A 20544-nucleotide genomic window follows, 5' to 3' on the forward strand; every position below is an offset into this window, starting at 1 on the left:
CTTGTAGCCGGCGAAAGTGGAAGGATTGTCTATAAAAATAATGAGGTGTACACAGTGTCATATTAATTGTCTACATCTTAATGGTAGGCTGCCTAGGTATTAAGGTAGGTATCCGTTTTAAAGTAACGATGCATCTCTCACATGATGAAGTAACCTCCAAACATCATTGGTTGTATATGAACATATTTTCCCACGGAGTACGGCATCCCTTCGGACTGCCACAATAGCCCGAATTTAGAAAGGTCTGGGAAAAAAACAGCATAGGATGCATCCAATAAAACATGATATTTCGAAAAAGGTGACCTGAGACAATAACCCTCATAAATTCGGGCATCCGGGCACATACTTATCCAATGGTGGCATCTCTATAACGTCATCAAATCACCGCATTTGCAGATACTTACCCAACCATTCGCGGAATGCAACTTTCCCGTTCGTGGTCGGGCGTCACATGCTAGGGTACGTGCGAACAAGCTACCGTGGTACATGTAAATGTGATAGAGATGAGGTGTTGCCTTTGCTTCGCCAAGGCTATGTCTTAATTTAATCAGATTCTAGTCTGCATAACCACGGGTGTTACTGTCGCTGACTTTTCACTAATGGAACATATGAAGTTAAAGATGCCCCTTCAGCTCTTGTTTGCATCCTATTAGGCTTAGGCAATAGATTTATGAAATGGCTTCTGTAGGCGTACCCGACAAGATGGACTCGCTTCCTAGGAAGGCCAAGCAGCGCTACTTTGTTGCGACGGCCGTTATAATGGCCTTGTCAGTGGCTCTGGCGCTCGACGTTCTTTACCTGCGACCCGGGGCCCTGTCAATAGGACAACAGGCCCTTGCGGTTCTATTGTTGCTTATAGGTTGGCTTACGCAAATTTCCTTAGGCGGGACGCATAGGTATTATGTGGAAATGATGCGGAATGGGTGTTCGCCTCCGCCTCTATTCCCGAATGATCCTTTCGGGGTACGCTTCCTCCTGGACGCGGCGCGGCACATCAAGTCGAATACGCTGCTCGCGGCCTGGAACGGGCTTTTCTATACTCTAGGACATACGTTCAAGCATCGTGTATTCCCAGGTCCCGGCGATACGATCACAACCGATGAGCCCGATAACGTGCGTGCCGTGCTTAGTACTCAGTTCGACGACTGGGACCTACCTCAACTACGTATTAACGCATTTCTCCCCGTCTTTGGTCCCTACTCCGTAAGCCTCGTGCCTAAATCCTTTCAGTGCCCATGTTCGACTAACGTGGTTTTCCTATCAAGATTTTCACCTCCAATGGGGATGCCTGGAAGCAAGCGAGAACAACTCTGCGACCAGCTTTTGTCCGTGATCAGATTGCTGATCTACGATGCCTTGATCGTCACATTGCTAAACTTATACAAGTGGTCCCGCGCGATGGCAGTCCCTTCGACTTGCAGGCTATGTTTTCTATGATGACTACTGACATTATATCGGACTTTATGTTTGGGCGGTCGACTGACATTCTGGGGAATCCGCCCGAGGATGGTCTACGATTCGGTCGCTGCTTCGACGTGTCTATGCAGAAGAGCGCCAACCGGGCTCGACTGGGCTGGATATCAATGCTCTTTAGAGACCGCGAGCTGGATGAATGTGCAGCATTTATGAATGCATACGTGGAAAAGTACGTCGCAGAGGTAAGGGGCGAACAAGGCGAGAAGAGTGAGGAGGACCGAGAGAGCAAGAGGTACATATTCCTTAACGAGCTACTCCGGACCGGGGAATCGAATGAAGTCATTCGCGATCATCTCATGAGCATATTTACGGCTGGTAGGGATACTACAACGAGTGTATTGTCGTACTTATTTTTCGAGCTTTCGCGACGGCCGAAAGTGGTTGCTACAATCCAGCAAGAGATGGAAGACCTAAAAATGGACGACCCAAGTCAGCTTCCAGCTTGGGAAAGTCTAAGAGCCATGAAGTACTTGAACTGGGCCGTTAAAGAAGCTCTACGACTTAACCCACCTGTGGCGGCCAACGCCCGCGAAGCCGTACGCGACACCATTTTACCTACCGGCGGCGGGCCTGACAGAAAGTCGCCTATCTTTGTAACCAAGGGCACGATACTTAGATATTTACCTTGGACTCTACACAGGCGGCAGGATATCTACGGTGATGATGCCGACGAGTTTCGTCCCGAACGCTGGGAGACTCTGAGAACTACGTATGTATTTTAATGGGCCGTGTCTCTATATTGCTCGTCTAGTTTCTAGCCTTATTAATTCTACCATTATGCAGCTTCGAATATATCCCGTTTAACGCTGGTCCACGAATTTGTATTGGGCAACAATTTGCCTTGACCCAGATAGCGTTTGTTACGCTTCGGCTCTTACAGGCCTTCAAGAAGATCGAGCGGAAAGATGATAGGCCGCCTATCCAAAAGTTCAGCGTTAACACATCCATGCTGTACGGATGTTGGGTTAGCATGATGCCTGCGTGAACTTAGAACGTCGCTGTTGTAGGACTTTGGAATACGTAGAATGCCGCCAGGTTTTAGCTTCGACCTCATATGTGAAAGATGATTTCTGATAAAGAGTTTGCTTGCTTTTCTAAAATACCTACCTACCTAGGTAGGTGGCTACTCTAAGGAGGCTATAATATAATCAATAAATATATGTATGTGCGCGTGCGATGAGATAAGTCTGACCCGGCTCCTACTAATATAAAACGGTGGTTTCATTAAAGTCGTGATATTTCATATTCTAGAAGATACATGAAAATAGCCCATACGCCAGGACCTCTTACTTAACTTCCAAACCCAGAGCACGCATTAATCCGTGGACAGCCTTTTGAATTTTACCTCCGTGGGTTCTTCCCTCATAACCCCCCTTTTCCGCCACCCGTCCACTAGCAAGGGCTTTCTCACTCCAAGCCCCTGAATCTACGATTGAATTCTTCTACAGCTATAGCTACCATTCGATACAAGAAGGCCCGTCCGCTTTCTTCACCGACAGGGATAAACGGCCCGTTAGTACCGCCGCGCAACACGATGCTGAGGCCTGTGCGCTCCTTCGCGATTGTCTGCACGTCCTTCAGCGGTATATCCCATTCGGTAGTCAGTCTCCGGCTTTTAATGAGAAGAATTCGGCTGAACGTGACCATGACTACCATATCTTCTCTGGGCAAATCCAAGTGCGCAATGTAGTTCTCGTTGAAATATTTCCCGTTGTCCACCTGCTTGAGCCAGGACTGTCCTAGGGCTTCGCGCTGATTGTAAGGACGGACGATACCATCCGCGGGTATGAATCGCGTCAGGCGGACGCGGTCGAGCTCAGAACCGTCGAAGACGGTTGTGGTATTGCGAATACCTTCGGATAGATTAGACGCGAGGTCAAACACTCCGACGGCAGGCTTAGTTGCAAGACCAATAAAGCCTTTTCCGACACCTTTAAAGAAACCAACGGCCCCTTCCTGCTCTGCGCCTTCAAGAGGTTTCCGGGCAACGCCGCCGATGCCGGACGCAACCGAGGTGAAAAAGGAATTTGCACCAGCGGTAACACCGAATAGGGCATGCTTGGGCCGGTTGCGAGCTCGCGTAATACGCCGGCGATCTTGGAATTGCTTGTCGAGAGTTGCGGCAGCTAGGCCCTTGCCAAAGCTTCCAGTGACTTTGGAAAAGGAATCAGAGAAACCGTAGACGGACTTTTTGACAAAGCTAGCGGCTCCCTTTGCAATTCCTAGACCTAGGTCTTCAGGCTTATCAGACATGATAAGCCCTTGGTACGGCTCGTAGAAGACGTCGGTTATACCGCTACTGATACTGTTGAATAAACCGACGGGGTTGCCGAGGAAGTCAGCACTGCCGATGATCTTATGGACCTGGTATAGAACTTCTTGGCTGTAGTGATTCGAGATGTTCTGTGTCAAAACGGGAATGGAGACTCGAGCATTTTCTAATAATAATGCGTTTAGTCGGATTGGGGCATCATTGACATTCCCAATGGCCATGGTCATCACGTTGACGAAGAACATGATAGGATTCCGAGATGAGGTCTTGTCCTCTACGTTAACGCGTTCGGTACGCATGAAAGACAAATCTAATTGCATCGGCTGTATGTTTAGGACTTCAAAGTAAATGTCCTGACCTGACTGTTCTTGCTTCGGCTCGGGAATATCTAGGCCTTCATCGCAGAGCTTACCCTCATTCGTTTCAGACCAGGAGGCCCCAGGGATCTTGGAGAAATCTAGAACGGCATAGATGAAATCTTCATCGAGATCAATGGTCATCTGCTGAAGTAATACGGTAGCATATTTGACGTATAGAACGCCATACGAGTCGTCCTTGACTCTCGTAACCATGGCATGTAATGAAGGATGCAGCTCAGTCTCCCGTGCTTGCTTTGGAACTACACTAGGGTAGAGTATCATTGGGAAAAGACCGCCGTATAGCTGGTTATCAATCTGGATCCATTTAATGGATGTACTGACGGTCTGGTAGAGAGCCGATTCGCTATAACGAAGGTTGATGTCTCTGAATGTTATATATGCCAATTCCTTCAACTGTTGATTGATGAGCGAGATACCAACTCCAGAAAGCTTCAACTGTGCTTGGAACGTTGTATCGGTATCCTGGCTCTTGACTTCAAAGCCACCAGCGCTGTTGCTCGAGCCCGCCTGTGTCCTCTGGCGGTAAAGGCTTTTGCTTTGCTTAAAATTAGACAAAATAAGCGTCTGAGTTGGTCCATCGGCAGCAACATTGATGTCGATGATCTTTTGGGTGCCGGAACCGCTGACGAATTTCATTGGAATCTGATTACCAATTTCCGCTAGCTTTACGTGACGTTCTTTGCCAAATGCGCTGATGACCACTTCTTTGAACTTGGCGGCTGGGAAGTCCCAAGCATAGGGCATGATGCTACGTGGTGGCAAGCGGTATCTAACCGGCCTCCATCCGGAGCGATCCTCAACTCCATCCTCTTCTATATTCGGGTTTGCTTGATGGAAAGTGAACTCAACGTCACTTTCATTTCGCATGGAAAAAGGCCAATTCTTTGTCTCCATGCTAAGGTGGAGGAAGATTGTCGCATCCTCCATCAAAACTTCAACTCGAATGAGGCGTTGTCGCTGCCCAGCTCTTGCGATTTTGATATGCACAGTACCCAAATCCGATATGTTGATCGGCGATGTCCACTGATCGTCGATCCCTGGGAATCTTAGAGCTATTTGTTTTGTAGCTGATCTTTGAAGCCAGTGAAGAGGCTGCAGACCTCCGGGATTCAGGGTCATAGTCTTCGGCGAAGTTGGCTCTCTAATAACGAGCTCCTCGCCGATCTTATTTTTGACCACAAAGCGCGGTGCTAGAGTGACGACTTTTGTCAACTTGTATTTACCCTCGCCGGGCTCTACAGTCACACCAACGTGGATTTCGGAATCCTTTTTCGACGATGGTAAAACAATTTCTGTTGTGCTCCCGATAGCATCGAAACTCTGCGGTTTACTCCAATCCGAGTCGCCTATTTTGAGAAGGGTTCGGTTGCGTTGGTCGTCGTTGGCATACGAGAACATGAAAGGTAAAGCTTTTGGCCGCTCTTGATCTGAGGTATCGGCTATGGCTGACTGACCCGCAGCTCTCTTCGGCTGCTGCAAGAACTGCTTGCCGCGGATATCAACCTCCAAACCAGTTTTGTTGAGTACGACATAAGGACTGTACACGGTAACCTTGAAAGCACCACCTCCATCTGGGATCTTAAAATAATGGAGCCTAAGGCAGAGAGAGAGGTCTTCGCTATCCTTGCATATTAGTTTATGTTCTTTACGAAAGTCTTCCTGTGCGCCAGAATTGATGATAGCAAATTCGCTGGACTTGAATTTGGTATCTTGCATGTTGATGCTAAGTAAGAGAAGATGAGACAGCTCTACAACGTGGACCGGACTAACACCGCCCTTCCGTAGGAAGTTTGTCCAATCTCGTTTTGTATTCTTGTCGTAAATGCGGTATTTGAAATCGTAAGGAAGAAGGTTCTCTAGGACTACTGGAGGAGAGAGTTTTAATCTCATGTACGGGTATTTTCTGTAAACGTTAGCGTCGCAAAATGCATTATATTTGCGAGAAACTCACCCGGTAAGGAAGTGGCCTTGATCGAAGTTTGCGCTGAGTTGGAAAAAGAATGTATCACTGTTGTCGCCTTTGCACATGAGTGTACGCGTGGGTCTCTTGAGCAGATCTCTCCACCATAAATGTTCGGATGACCATGCGTAACCAAAGCCCGAATCTGGTCGTATCAATAAGGATTTGACGTAGGCGGCAGCTACCGGAGCAGGTCGGCTTTCTCCTGGTGCGATCTTCTCGATCTTAAGCAGATGGCCTTCTTGGACATCGTACACGCCTAATTCAACTGGTATCTGTGTCTCGTTTGTTACCACGAGGGGAGAGCGAAGCGTGACATATTTGATATTGTCTGAGCCAAGTTTTACTTCAACGAGTAGCCGATGGAGAGTGTTGTCCGTTTTAGGTCGTAAGCTATAAAGGAACTCGCCTTCACGGTTAAGACGGATGTTCTTAACTATATCAAAACCACTACCTTCAATTTCAACTGCAACGCTACTCGCCGCATTGCTCTCCGACATGATATTTTCTCGCATCTTTTCCCAATGTTCGAAGCTCCATGGGCCTTCTTCGCCGTCTTGCAATTTGAGGGAGATATTCTCATCGTTGCTCTGGCTTCTAGCCTGCACTGAGACGTCGAAGCCGGTATAATTTCGGATCTTGTAGGGAGCCTCTACTCCACGGGGTTTGCCCAACACATCTTCATCTTTAGTCAGAAAATCGAATGACTTAGACGCTAAGGCGATTGTTGCAGTTGTGATCGTAACATCAAATGTCCTTTTTGATGAGACGTCAACTGAGAAGAGGCCGGTCTCCTGCTGTTTCGCAACGCCAAGACCTACTTGCCAGGGTTCCAAGAGTGGCTCCCAAGCAGACTTTGCGAAATTGTAGACGTTGATATACATATCAATCGCGGTCTCGGCTTTAAGATTACTAGACCAATCCGTTGATGATGCTTTGAATTTATTGATGCTCAGATCTAGGATCGGCAATTCGTGAACGTCACCAATCAGCACAACACGAATTCCATCAATTGCAGCAGTAAGTTCCTCCTGGCGCTTAGGAGCTGTGCTAATATCGTGGGGCTGGTGGAATTGGTCCTTCCCGGATTTCTTAGTGACTATCGTGCCGGATGGTTTTGCTGTTTTACTCCTGCTAGTAGCAATAGTAGAGTGTCCCCGACCACTCGCTGTACGCTCTTTAAGGCCGGCTTGTCTCAGTTGCTTTGCTTTCCTATTAGACGCACTGCTCTTAGGCTCGCTATCATCCTTCTCGGAGAGCTCAGATGCCTTGCTAATAATCTGGAGGACGAGGAGGATGTCTCGAAGTGAAAGCCGGAGAATTAGCGGATCGATATCGACATGGATATTCGTATAGTCTACCCGTGAATTGTCCATTGATACTTGGATGGAGAAGTCGTCGAGGATACGAAGTCGAGTCTCATCGAATTTATCCATGCGGCAGAGAAACATTCCAACTTCAGTGACTTGGAAAGTCAATGAATGTTGTTGTGAAAGTAACACTTGTTTCGTGCCTAGAACGATTGCTTCTGAGCTAGAGCTAAGGGGGTTGGCTATTAGTATGACTTGCGAGTCAACAATATTAACACGGAAGGCAATGCTAAGCTTCGAATCCTCGTCCTTCTTCGCCACCTGTTCTCGTTGAGATCCTTTGGTGCTTTTTCGTGACGATCCCGCTGCCCATTGTATTTGCATTGACTCGGCGTCAGAAATATCGGGGGTTTCCCCAGGACTTTCTAAGGCAGCCAGTAGAGGTTCATCAGCTTGCAAGCCAGTCATGACGAACTTCTGAATTGCAAAAAGGTAATCCAAAGCGAATATGATTCTAGGACTGTCGATGGCGATCACGGCTATTAGGTTACGCTCGTCGCCCCCAGACATAAATACGCTCGCCATGAATTGTTGGACCGTCTTGTTAGAAGATGCCATGATTCTCCTATACTTACTACCCTCCCGGGCACGACTATCATGTATGGTAAATGACTGAATCACAAATTCCGCCTCCAGTGAGCTATCTGCTAGCATTCGGGTCTTCAACCTGCTGTCATCTAGGGAGAATCGTGATAAACTAGCGTTGTCCATGTCGCCCACAGGTTGGTTCTCGTGGGCATTGATCAGCTCAAGACCGATTTTGTGTATATTAAACACGAGGTCAAGCTTTGCCCAGACGTCTTCTCTCGAGCCTAATTCTGGAGAAAGGTCAATTACCTTGTCTTCAGACCTACTGGTGGTAGATGACATCGTTTTGGCTCGTCGCAATGTACCCTCATCAACATCTCGCTCAGCTTCCTCTCCTCTAGCATTGGAATCCGTTGCGAAGGCTGCTGGTATGGATCTGGAAATGCCTAAGAGGAAGTTGAGCTGGTATTGGGTAATCCTCAGGTTGAAGTCGGTCATGCTGCCTTCAATCTCCATATCTGGCCGCTTCCATCCCTCCTTATGTTCGGCGTACGTGATATTAAAGCCAAGATCCACGTGATCAATCATTTCAAGTTCTTCAGACTGTTCGTTGGGATAATGGAATAGAGACGTTAATCTAATGTTTCTGATACCCGCGGAGAGCTTCATAGCGATTTCCGAGTCCTCCGTATCGTCTAACGGCGCGAACTTATTCTGGGCGTATATCTCACCCAGATATGCAGTGATTAGATCTCGTTTTGGCCTATCCGGCGAGAGAGTACGGGGGAACACGATAATGGGGGTGTTGACTATGACATCAAATTTGAACCTGCTGGTACTTTGCTGTAGTTGCTGGGCTTGGTTAGCAGCTGCTTGGCGAGCAGCATTATAGATGGCCTGCATTTTGCCAAACTTGACCAAGAATTCGATAATCTTTCTGAACGGCTCTTCAAGGAAATTAACCTTGATAGACCCAGCACGTAGGTAGATAGATGAATCATATCCTGGGTAAGCTTTTCCATTACTTGGGTCATATGTTTCATAGCGGAAATCAGCGAGCTCGTCCCCTTGGATCGTGACGAGTTGGCGGAAGCTCGAATTTTCTGACGCGCCAATATTAACATCATCCACCAGCGTTAAATCGCCTAACTTGGCCGCCGCTCTCATTGTTCTACCTAGAAGGAAAACCCCAACGTCGGCGTGGTTGAACGAGAGTGTTGCCAATCGAATTCCATCGTTGTTCAAAATCATGCGAATACTCTTGAGATCAACCTTGACGCGGATGGAACCGCCCTCGTTCTGCTGGGAATTAACAGCCGGCTCAACAACTTCAACCGTATCTTCTTCATCTATTTCTCTAATCTTTCCCTGCTGCTGAGAATTTGAGCTGTTATTGTTAGTAAATGTAGTGAGCATGAAGTCCAATAGCGTGAGCAAGGTCTTCCTCGTCACAACCAAGTTAATTGTGGAGACCGCGACGTTGACATTTGTCTCTATGCCCTCGTACACTGGCATGAACTCTGGTGATTCCCTATTGACTCTAGTGAACTTTACACGGACGAGGTCTCTCTGTTGCTGGCGGTCCTCAATATCACCAGATGACACAATAGATTTGAACTCTGCCGGAGGATTGTCGACGAAGTCATCTACCGACACGGAGCCTAAGGATACCTCTGCTGCCATATCGTAAGACCTGATGTAAAAATTAAGATCAAAATTCTCCGCGATAAGTTCTACGAGTAGGGATTCAGGTCGCACACCATCGGGGTCACTACGATAGAGAGAGCCTTGTAACTTGTCGACGGCGAATTTGAATTCAAAGTTGCGTTGCTGCGTCTTAAGCCGCTGATTTGAATTTCCATCCGCAGCATCCTCGAATTCATCCTCGTCGTCATCTGACTCGTCTTCTAGAATTATAGCAGTTTGTTGAGTGAGGAATAGATTGGATGAAGCTTTGTGGTCGTGTGATTTTGGCAAACGGCTCGACGCGGAACTGAGTAGACGTGGTCTATTAAACTGGCCTTCGGTTCTGATTTTCTGCTGCTCTCCATCAAATTTTGGTATAGCGACGTCAATTAACTTCATCAGGCTCTTATATTTAGTGTCAGAAGCCATTGCTCGAAGCACAGGCATGTGACCTGATACCTTGACCTTTGTTAGGTTAGGCGCCTTTGGCAATATCGATAGGGCTACTACGAAGTCGACATTGATCTTCTCCACGATATGAAGCATCCGATTATCATCCTTGTCGACCAACTGGGACTTCGCCTCGTCGATCGAAGGTCCAATCAGGACCTGTGTTGATGTTAGTTTAACTAAGAAGCGATCATACATGAGAGACTCGAGCTGTTTGAAGTCTTCATCGGAGAACTGCTGGTGGTGCTTGTCCTGTATCTGCTTCAAAGTCCCTTTGTCGACTAGCTCACTACTGACGCTAATATGACCAGCGTCTAGAATGAGACATGTAGATCGTGCTGTCTTGATAGACTGAGGGATTATAATAAGGGGTGCCTGAAGGTCTAGCTTAGCATTGATAGTCTTATGCTCCTCAAGAGCGAACTCAAGGCCGGCACGCGTCTGCTGTCTCAACCCCTCAACAGTAGCTCCAGCAGTCTCCATCAATGCTGTTATGGATTCCATGTGCCTCTCAGGTGGCTTGAAGAAGTCAACGACGCCCACAACGAAGTTAGGGTTCCACACGATTTCCAGTGGCTTGAGCTTCGCCGTGACTGCGAAGTCGCTCTTCCCATCAAGGGGATTCTGCTCAACCTGCAAGTCAAAGAAGGTTTCCTGTCCAGACTTCTCGAGTTCGGCGATGGAAAGCCGCCTCTTGCTCCTCGTATCCGGAGCATCCTTGACCCGAACAATCTCCTTAAACAAACTCTCTGGGGTAGTACCATCGTTGACTCGGAAACCACCAAGGCTAATATCAGCAAGGACGGAGTCGGGCCTTTGAAACGCTTTCGCTTTGAAAACATCAAAATGCAGACTTAGCAAATCGGTCGTATTCCCATGAGGATTCTGTCTTAGAGTAAAACTGCCGGTACTAAGAGATGCATCAACTTGCATTTTAATAATGTCACGTGGCATGTCTACGGCTTCAGCCAGAGCGGTTTTCTCGTCCCAGTCAATAGCCTCATAGAGCTCTTTGCGCTGCTCCTCGGTCATCTGAGTGTTTTCCTCCGTTGAGTCGGTGAGCTCGGACGGTTTCGAACCCCACGCCCAAGCTAACCATCCTTGTTGTTGCGGTTCCCTAGATGGTGCTTTTCTGAGCGCTTCTGCGTTCTCCTTTCGCAGTTGATTGCGAGCTAATGATCTCCAGAATCGCAAGTCTTCATAACCAAGCTTCCACTCAAGCTTGTTTATTTCATCGAGTTCCTGTGGTGATAGTTGTTGGTTTGCCTTCTTTTTCTTGAAAAGTTCGATGTATAGGTGACGGTCATCACGGCGTTCACGAAAGTAATCCCATGTCCATCTACGGTTCCTCTCGTGTATTTTGGTGAGTACTGCGTTCCCGGCAAACTTAAGCCAGGCACGAGGATCTTCCTTTGGTGTCACCCCCTTAGGTTGAAGCTTCTTGTATTCCTGGTGGCGAATAAAGTAATGGAAAAGGTCAACCATCATTAGGCCGTCTCGATATTGATCATCGTCGAGAACAACCCCGATTTCATCGAAGAGCAAGCTCGCTTTAAATTTTGGCACATGTACATCACCCGTTTTGTCAAGCTCGATCTTGGCCTGGCCGCTTACTGGCTTCAAGATAAATTGATGGTCTGCCGGTGGGGTAGTATTGTCTCCTGTTCCTATCATCTCCTTAAAGCTCTTGATCATGTCTTTGTGAGACACATGCTCATCTCCCCTTTCCATTTCACGGCCTGGGCCTAGCAGGGTAGTGTCTGTGTTCCAATAGATTGCCAACGCCCCGAGGGTCGCTAGCTTGTGTGTGGTCTCAGTTGAATTCTGGATAAAGGTAGGCTGCCATTCGCCGTCCGTACTGACAGCACTGAATTCGCCAAGAGTAACACCTAGGGCAAACGGATGTCCCGGGGCCGATATAGAGTCCTCGTACCTCACATGAATATTTTTGACTGTGACCTGCAGATTGTCGACAATCTTAGTGACTAAGCTCTCTGTAAAACTCTGGCTCTTTTTCTGCTCCTCCTGACTGAGTCCTTCCTGCGATCTTTCTTTCAAAAGCTCAGCAGAATCCAATTTTTCCATCTTTAATCGTTGCCGCCTGCGTTCTTCTTCTTCCTCGTCGTAGGCCGCTTCTTCCTTTGGGGACGCAAGCAGGAAAACGTCTTCGATAAAGACTTTGACCGGTGCCCCTCGCAAGTTTGACCAAGGTATGACGAGGGTCAGCTCTCCTAAATGACCCTCCATCACGTTGATGGGAAGCTTCAACTGGTCGAGAGCTTCCTTGCGGAGCTCCAAGTTGCGTAGTTTCACATCGCCAGACCATATACCGACTTTCAACTGAGTAGGGTCAAAGTTTTTGACATACATACCCAGGAAACGGTTAAGCAACCCAGCAACCAAGCCCTCTAGCATCCTGACCGTATTACGCCGTAACCCGGGCGGGGCAACTTCGTGGATTAACGGTGGGTATCAGGTCACTTCATCTGGGGAAATACGATTAGGTTGGACGAGTTCGAATTAATACGAGGAGCCTCGTTGGACGGAAGTATCGCCTTGTGACAGGTTTAACTTAGCAATCGAATTGGAAGACGTTATTACTTCGATAGCGGCATAAGTAGGAAGATGAACCGTCGGCTATCGTAAATTCATAGATTCGTAGTGGGGTATCGCCAAGTCGCCGAGTCGCTAAACTGGAAGCAGATATAGAACACGCGCGCTGTGAGCAGCAATCAATGTTCATTGAGTTCGGGGGAGGGGGGAGAGTTGAATCTACACGAGGCCAACTACATGTAGGTGATGGATTTCTAGGTAGGTACCCAAGATACCTAGATTAGCGTAGATTGGGTAGCAAGCTAACCCACGGTTCCTGAACCGGACAGAGGAGGATACGGAAATATTGGTAGGTAGGTACGCAATGAGTGTATAGGTATACGACAGTGTGTACGATATATGAGTAGTGTGCCGTGAATGAGAAGCTCTCAAAACTTTTGTAGGCTCTGAAATTAAAGAATAGAGATTTTAAGGAACCTTTATGAACCTTTACGAGGTACATGTAGGAAGTAGATAGACAAGTAAGCAATAGAATATTGCCAATTCTTATTAGCTACCTCCTAGGTTAGGTATTGTAGCTTGCGACTGAAATCATTTGGTGCCTGTTTTGCGGGATTGATGACGCTGTTGTTGGTTCAAGTTGTGGCTTAACCAACCGCTCGAAATAAAGATAGAATTAACAGTGGGCTACCCGTAGGTACCTGATAGCTGCTGCCATGTAGAAATTTAGGTACCTAAGCATTCAGCCTTCAGCCACAGATAGAGGGGTAGTGCCCACATGGTGTACCTCATACCTAATGTATCATAGGTACATGTACTTCATCGGTAGGTACCTCTTTTAATTATGGTATTATAAAGTGATACACATTTAGCTCATTACGTCATTGAGCTCAGCAAGCTCAATCAGGAACAAGACGTCTCTTCCATAACGAGGTCTGACGATATAATTGCATCAATTATTCCCATCTTGGGATAGCGATTCTACGATGTCCATTTTTAATAACGACCTACCTACTTTATTTTCTCCAAGACACCTAGTTTAAGTTCTCCTAGTAGTATTAGTGCTTCTCCCTACTTTGTTTACATGGCATATACTAGTAAGAGAGAATCGAACTTGTAACAGCTAATGACAATGCTACGAAGCACGCGGTCCTTCTTAACAAGCTCATCCAGAGCAATTGTTTCGTCAAAACCCCCAGTCTCCTTACCATTAAAATCGCAAACCCGGACGACAATTACACCTACTAAGTCTTGTTCAATATACCCAAAAACACCCATTTCCCGTAACATTGCACCAATACAAACAGCTCAGTATGTCACTAAGACACCAAGTGGTTTCCAACAGGGAAGAGGTCCAGAAGAAGAGAAGAAGATTGGCCAGCGCAAGCTTGAGTCGAATCCAGAAGTAGTAACCACGGAGTCAAGTGTTCGTCATTTATATGAGCCCGATAGCCAAAGAGCACAGAAACCCATTAGACATGGCATCAGGGACGATTTGGTAAGAACTATATACAGTTCAATCGACCAGGTCTATCTACTAATGCATTTTATATAGGAAACTGTCAAGGATACTTTTGACCTTTCGAGTGTTCCAAAAGAGCCCTATTTCCTTGGTCTTGCGGGCACCTTGCCGTATCTCGCTACGTCTGTCTCTACCGTTTATCTCTCATGGGATTTAAATACTGTGTGGCCGACTACATCTAATTTCCTGAATAATATCCTCATCAGCCATGATACGGCTCGACAATTGATCAGTGTCATCGAACCCATACAACTAGGATACGGCGCTATCATAATTAGTTTCCTTGGTGCTGTTCATTGGGGCATGGAGTACACAGAAAAGATACCCAACCGAGACCGCACGCGGTTCCGGTATGGACTCGGTGTTCTGGCCCCTATAATAGCGTGGCCAACATTGCTTATGCCTATGGATTTTGCATTGACATCTCAGTTCGCGGCTTTTGTCATGTTGTACTTTGCTGATTCTCGAGCTACCGTTAGAGCTTGGGCACCCTCATGGTATGGAGCATACCGGTTTGTATTAACTGCCGTCGTAGGCACTGCCATTTTTATCAGTCTCATCGGGCGGATGAAAGTTGGCGATGCAAAGCCAAGGCTAACAGGCCTGAATGAGAAGCTACACGACCGAGGGGGCTCTGAGGATTATACCGAGAAATGGGAGCACCTTGAGAAGAAGGAGAAAGAGAAAATAGAAAAGGAAAAGGAGGCCGAAGAGAAGAAGAAAGAAGAGGAAAAGAAGAAGGCAAACGAGAATGCGAAGAAATCAAGCAGCGGGAAGGACGGGGGTAAAGGGGAAAAGAAGGATGAAAAGAAGGACAGCAAGGCGGACGGAAAGGGGGGTGAAAAGGAGGAGGATAAAGGTGAGGAGGAAACGAAGCAAGATGACAAGAAGAAGGGTGAAAGCAAGCGAGCGTGAAGACAAGATATTTGTCGACACTATTATTGATGGATATCAAAGCTGGATGTTGAATAATACCTAGGTACCTACTGTACTTGTCTAACAGGTACGTACACTGGGCAATTCCATGCGATTTTCCCCGCATTATGTAAGGTGGGAGGCGAGCAAGCGAACCTGCTACTTCACCAGCATAGCTCAAAAAATAAGTTTCTAGTTAAACCTATCAATTGGCTGTTAGATATACATAAAAGAATGTTCTTGACTTAGTTAGGTATGTCTCCTTGTCTACATACATAGGCGGGATTATTGAAGCCTCAGGTGAATTAGAGCCGCCGCTTACATAGTGCTATAAGGGTGTTAGATAGTTGAAAATATCACTGCTGCTATCATAACTGTGGCAAAAGTCGACCTGAAACTATCCTGACAACGCGGTTTTCCACATGCCCAGATCCTTAGCACCGTACTTTATAAGTCTCTTAACTTATTGGCACTGTATTAGCCAAGCGCTAAGTTAGAGGTTGGTACGGATTAGTGGCTCATTCATTAAATTCAGGTGCCTTACCACTATATTTCCATAAAACTTTTGGCTTGGGCCTTCATATACCTATACAAATGATTGAAGTCATATCGGCAGTGCTTCCCATCACGAGCATGGCTAGACCGAACGCAAGTTGGTATAGCGGCTTCTGAGATGGCTTTTCCAAATTCCGGGACGCAATTCGTCCTACAGCAATTTTGAGGGACACGATTTCTGGCCATGCCTCGGCGTGTACGTTGATGGAGAAGAAAAAATTCCTAATTTAGCAGGACATGCCGTGTGGCTAGTAATGTTATTGGACGGGGACCACGGGTCATTATAGATCATGCTAGATCATGCCGTTGGTGCTCCTCAAATACGACCTAGTACCGGCAAGAAAGCAAATGATTAACGCAAGCAAAGAATATGAGAGCTGCTGAATCTTGGTCATAGTCGGGTGGCATTCGTAATGAACGGCTATGAATTCTCCAATTCGCCAATTTTGGTAGAACATACATACCTATGTAGTAAGGATATGTGCACTCATTTCCCTGACCGTACATATGTAATGTTGCGATTCGTGCGTTCCCGGGAAAAAGCATCCCACGCGGTCAAGGCAGAGCAACATTCGAACATCGTACGAGGGGCAGAAGGGCGGAATTTTTGCCTTAAAGACCCCCGCGGGATGGCTTATATAAGGTACATCCCGTACATATGTACATACTTGCCCTGCATCCTCGGCCATGGCCCCGGATGGATGTTGGATTACCTAACGTTTCTAGGAGGTGCTAGCTTAAATTGTAATACATAGGTAGGTACCTAGGTACCTAGGTATGTATTTGTACCACATCTCATTGCATCCAAAACTTACGATCATGCTCGCCCAAAGTGGCCAACAACATATGAGGGGCATTCCCTCAGGTAGTAGTATACGTAGGTAGGGTAATTAAAAGATACTAGGTAATACTAGGTAAGGGAAAACCATGGACCCGGGAAGTTCTCTTGAGCCTCAATTCTAATTTGACCCTACGACTACATTCATATTATGCATATTTAATAAGTCTTGCGGTTTAGCTATTTTAGCATAGTCATATTTACTATACTTACTCTAGACGTCCCTCGTCGAATCCCCCTCAATCTTGTAGGTTGAGTGCGTCACTGTGACGCTACAGTCCGACCTCCAATTCCGATCCCAAGGAATACGGCAGCTCAGCCGATACATGGGGGTACAGCTGAGGTACCTATAGGGGTCATGCTTATACAGTTTGTGCTAAGGTTAAGGCTATGCCTACCTTGCCCCCAGGTAAGTGCAACTGGCAAAACGAGAAAGATCATTCCACTTCCTCCGGATTGAATGTTGCTAGGTAGGTGCCCGATGAATACATACATCCATACATGCCCTGTGTTAGGTGTGCACCTCTAAAAAGTACCTATATGTACCTCAAGTATTAACGTATGAACTTGTAAATGAATGGAAATCATCTCAGCATCTGTTGCCTCACACCGCATTTCCCATTCCGAGTTCCCTCACCGGTCCTCCCGGATGCTGTGTTTAAACTACCTACTGCCCACCTACCCTACTGACTACTCTACTCTTATAAATACCTACCTACCTACCTACCTAAGGTAAGATAGCAGAAGGTTTTCCTCTCCACGGGTCAGCATCGTCTTCTAAACCTTAGTTGTAACAACAACCCCTATAATACGACAGACAGTTACTAAACTGATAAACACCATCTTACACCCAGTGCTTGAACAAGCATGGCACCATTCTTAGAAAGGAGAAGGAGGTTTTCAACAACTTCCGCACATCATCAGCGCCGGCTAAGCGAGTTCGCTGCCAAACGGTCAGTATAGACATTCTCCTCGTATAGTACCAACATGAGAGCTTCTTTAATTCCTAATGGGCTATCCGGAGTCATCTGCCGAGGCTAACATATTTTCAGTATGTCTCAATATCTTTCATTATCGAACCCCCATTATGCTAGAAAATAGTAGCATGTTCCCCATCCTCTCCCTCCTCACAAGGACGGAGTGGCCCCAAGAAATAAATAACCCTTCTTTAATACCGTGATACTGACGTAAACCAGACGGGCCCTTTGCACGGGCTTTAACAGTACGTTACATCTAACCTTGAAGAATATTCAACACGTAGCTAACCTGCTGTACGAAGCCGTTGTTTGCCGGTATCTCAGCTGTGAAAAACGGCGACGGTACTGTGGTGTTGTCCATTGCAACACACGATCATACATATCTACTTGATTACATGGTCGAGCATTTGAAACTTGATCCTTCGCAAAAAGACAAAGATGTTATCGCAGATTATGTAGTCTCTCAAGTACAGAAGTATGAGCACGAAAACTTTGTCAAGTTCGTCGGTGCCGGGCTTCCTTTAAATTTAAAGGACATAAGCCCTACTCTGAACTCGCGCCTCTGGTTGGAAATCGATATTGTTCCTATTGACTTCGATGTTGACCAGTCCGAGACATCCTTCTGGGACGATAAAAATGTAGACGAGCAGGCCGATTCGATGGCACGCAAGTGTGTAATGTAAGTTTGAAAGCCCACATTTACACGCCCTTCATGATGATAACATCAATCGGTAGGGTTTTTGGCCCTTCTCTTGTTCCGATACTACAAGTCGGCTTCCGCGGTGCCGTTATGAGCGATGCAGGATTTAGAGCCCACCTGACTACCCTCGACGACTACAAACCAACGTGCAGCAATGAGACATGGGATTCAACGATGTACTTTGCCAAGCAACTAAAGGATAAGAAAGTTAAAATCGCCTTCTTCAGTGCAACTCCTCAGGGAGGTGGAGTAGCACTCATGCGGCATGCATTGGTGCGATTTGCTCGTTTGGCAGGCGTTGATTTGACCTGGTACGGTATGTTGAGATGTGCCCTAGATAAATAGCTCATGCCTCATTTGGAGGCATTAATGAGCGTCTTGCCGATGAACACTGTAATAACATTACATCCTAGTTCCGAAGCCACGTCCGGGTGTGTTCCGGATCACCAAGAATATGCACAACATTCTTCAAGGCGTCAGCAAGCCGGAGGAGCGCATCTTTCCAGACGACCAACAGTCGATTACAGAATGGATTACCGAGAATGCCAACCGCTATTGGCTCTCTAAAGGAGGTCCTTTACGCCCTGTTGATGAAGGTGGTGCCGACATAATTGTGGTATGTGAATGCTACCGTTTGATTAAAAGTTCAATGACTGTTTTGATACGTCAATGACGTTTTTCTCTTCAATTCTTATCTTCTTTTTTGACATCTGTTGTTATACTACTTCGATAGATGGATTTCCAAAACATATAACTGGTTTATTGAGGCTAATTTTAACTCTCCTAGATTGATGATCCTCAAATGCCTGGACTTATACCACTAATAAAAAACATCACGCCAAACCGCCCCATCATCTACCGCTCTCATATCCAAATCCGTAGCGATCTTGTTGCCCAGAGTGGCTCGCCGCAAGATCAAGCATGGACATTCTTGTGGAACAATATCCGCCACGCCGATATGTTCGTGAGCCATCCCATCCCTAAATTTGTCCCGGACAACGTTCCTCGCAATTTAGTCACGTACATGCCAGCGACCACAGATTGGTAAGTGTTCTACCCCCTTTAATAATGGGTTAGTCCTCGTCTAACGCTATAAAGGCTTGATGGTTTGAATAAGCCCATAAATGATTGGGATAGTGGTTACTATGGGAGCAATTACAACGAACAGTGCCATGCACAACGCATGTAAGTCTATTATGAATTTACCCAAGCAAAATGTTATACTGACGTAGGCTATTTTAGGACCCCATTGAGGCATCCGGACTGTAAGAATTATAATCCCTACGTCTACAGCATATACTGATATATATAACTAGGCAAATACATCATACAAGTTGCTCGCTTCGACCCAGCAAAGGGTATACCAACGGTCATAGATTCGTATGGTGAATTTCGTCGGCGCGCCAAAGAATTAGGGTTACAAGATATCCCTCAGCTTGTAGTGTGGGTTTCCCTTAGAGTTGTGCATTTGAAAATGCAAAACTAACTCTTTGATACAGCACTGGTAACAGCTCCATTGATGACCCAGATGGAAATTTGATATATGATATCGTCATGGAACAGATCGAGACGCATTATTCAGAATTTGCCAATGACATTAGTGTCATGCGTCTACAGGCTAATGATCAGCTTCTCAATACCCTAATCGCGAAAGCACATGTGGTTCTTCAGCTATCCACGCGAGAGGGGTTCGAGGTTAAAGTATCTGAAGCATTACATGCTGGACGGCCGGTAATCGCTACTCTGGCTGGCGGTATACCAATTCAAGTCAAGGATAAGGTGAACGGCTTTTTAGTCGAGCCCGGTGATTATAAAGCTGTGGCACAGCATCTCATTGATCTGTTTACGGACCAAGACTTGTGGGACCGGATGAGTCAGGAAGCGAGAAATGGTGTCAGCGACGAAGTTGGTACAGTTGGTAACGCCCTTTGCTGGTTTCACCTAGCCAACAAATTCTACGATGTCGGAGTCAAGCCGGATGGCGCCAGGACTTTCGAAGGAAACTGTCGATGGGTGAACGACCTGGCGCGGGAGGAAGCCGGCCATCCATATGAAAAGGGGGAGAACCGTCTCCCACGACATTTTACCAACCGAACTGAGTGACCTAGATTCTACGAGGGCGATTTGAAGGAGTAGTTATGTTCATATAACATGGAGGAGCAATTTTTCATGATCTAACCTTTGGGAATAAGGCCTGGTATTTTGAATAGCGGCGTGAGCGGGCTTTGGTAAGCTGGAATTTGATTGTGTCTCGGGTTCGGTCGATGTTTTGCCAGTCCCTTTAGTCCTCCGATACCCCCCCACACGGCTGGCTCATAAGGAATATACACATAGACGGACAGTTCTCTATAAATTACAACAT

General features: G+C 46.6%; 4 protein-coding genes across 4 annotated transcripts; 3 read left to right on the forward strand and 1 right to left on the reverse strand.

Annotated features, from left to right (window-relative positions):
- The first annotated feature begins 283 nt into the window (after positions 1-283).
- F4813DRAFT_371630 (cytochrome P450 52E1) lies at positions 284-2665 on the forward strand. The gene is made up of 3 exons (XM_049244626.1): positions 284-1203; positions 1266-2185; positions 2260-2665. The coding sequence occupies exons 1-3, from the start codon at positions 676-678 to the stop codon at positions 2459-2461; spliced, it is 1650 nt and encodes a 549-aa protein (XP_049096103.1). The 5' UTR covers positions 284-675; the 3' UTR covers positions 2462-2665.
- An 8-nt stretch (positions 2666-2673) lies between these two features.
- Positions 2674-12746, reverse strand: F4813DRAFT_215208 (vacuolar protein sorting-associated protein 13). The gene is made up of 2 exons (XM_049239717.1): positions 6080-12746; positions 2674-6031 (listed from the first exon to the last, which is right to left on the reverse strand). The coding sequence occupies exons 1-2, from the start codon at positions 12535-12537 to the stop codon at positions 2884-2886; spliced, it is 9606 nt and encodes a 3201-aa protein (XP_049096104.1). The 5' UTR covers positions 12538-12746; the 3' UTR covers positions 2674-2883.
- An 821-nt stretch (positions 12747-13567) lies between these two features.
- Positions 13568-15553, forward strand: F4813DRAFT_215236 (uncharacterized protein). Its single transcript, XM_049239718.1, has 2 exons — positions 13568-14173; positions 14231-15553. The coding sequence occupies exons 1-2, from the start codon at positions 13802-13804 to the stop codon at positions 15110-15112; spliced, it is 1254 nt and encodes a 417-aa protein (XP_049096105.1). The 5' UTR covers positions 13568-13801; the 3' UTR covers positions 15113-15553.
- A 1819-nt stretch (positions 15554-17372) lies between these two features.
- F4813DRAFT_392890 (glycosyltransferase family 4 protein) lies at positions 17373-20285 on the forward strand (the record flags this gene model as incomplete). Its single annotated transcript, XM_049247338.1, has 10 exons — positions 17373-17458; positions 17702-17727; positions 17807-18161; positions 18218-18498; positions 18596-18798; positions 18970-19226; positions 19281-19367; positions 19425-19447; positions 19499-19625; positions 19682-20285. The coding sequence occupies 10 exons, from the start codon at positions 17373-17375 to the stop codon at positions 20283-20285; spliced, it is 2049 nt and encodes a 682-aa protein (XP_049096106.1).
- Between the last annotated feature and the right edge of the window lie 259 nt (positions 20286-20544).

This window comes from Daldinia decipiens, assembly GCF_022478715.1.
Source record: "Daldinia decipiens strain CBS 113046 unplaced genomic scaffold F4813scaffold_39, whole genome shotgun sequence".
Lineage (NCBI taxonomy): Eukaryota > Fungi > Ascomycota > Sordariomycetes > Xylariales > Hypoxylaceae > Daldinia > Daldinia decipiens.

Coding starts and splice junctions, on each gene's coding strand:
- F4813DRAFT_371630 (XM_049244626.1), top strand. CDS start 676: ATGGCTTCTGTAGGCGTACCCGACAAGATGGACTCGCTTCCTAGGAAG. Junction 1,204..1,265: donor CCGTCTTTGGTCCCTACTCC/GTAAGCCTCGTG, acceptor TTTCCTATCAAG/ATTTTCACCTCCAATGGGGA. Junction 2,186..2,259: donor TGGGAGACTCTGAGAACTAC/GTATGTATTTTA, acceptor ACCATTATGCAG/CTTCGAATATATCCCGTTTA.
- F4813DRAFT_215208 (XM_049239717.1), bottom strand. CDS start 12,537: ATGCTAGAGGGCTTGGTTGCTGGGTTGCTTAACCGTTTCCTGGGTATG. Junction 6,032..6,079: donor CAAGGCCACTTCCTTACCGG/GTGAGTTTCTCG, acceptor TAACGTTTACAG/AAAATACCCGTACATGAGAT.
- F4813DRAFT_215236 (XM_049239718.1), top strand. CDS start 13,802: ATGACAATGCTACGAAGCACGCGGTCCTTCTTAACAAGCTCATCCAGA. Junction 14,174..14,230: donor ATGGCATCAGGGACGATTTG/GTAAGAACTATA, acceptor CATTTTATATAG/GAAACTGTCAAGGATACTTT.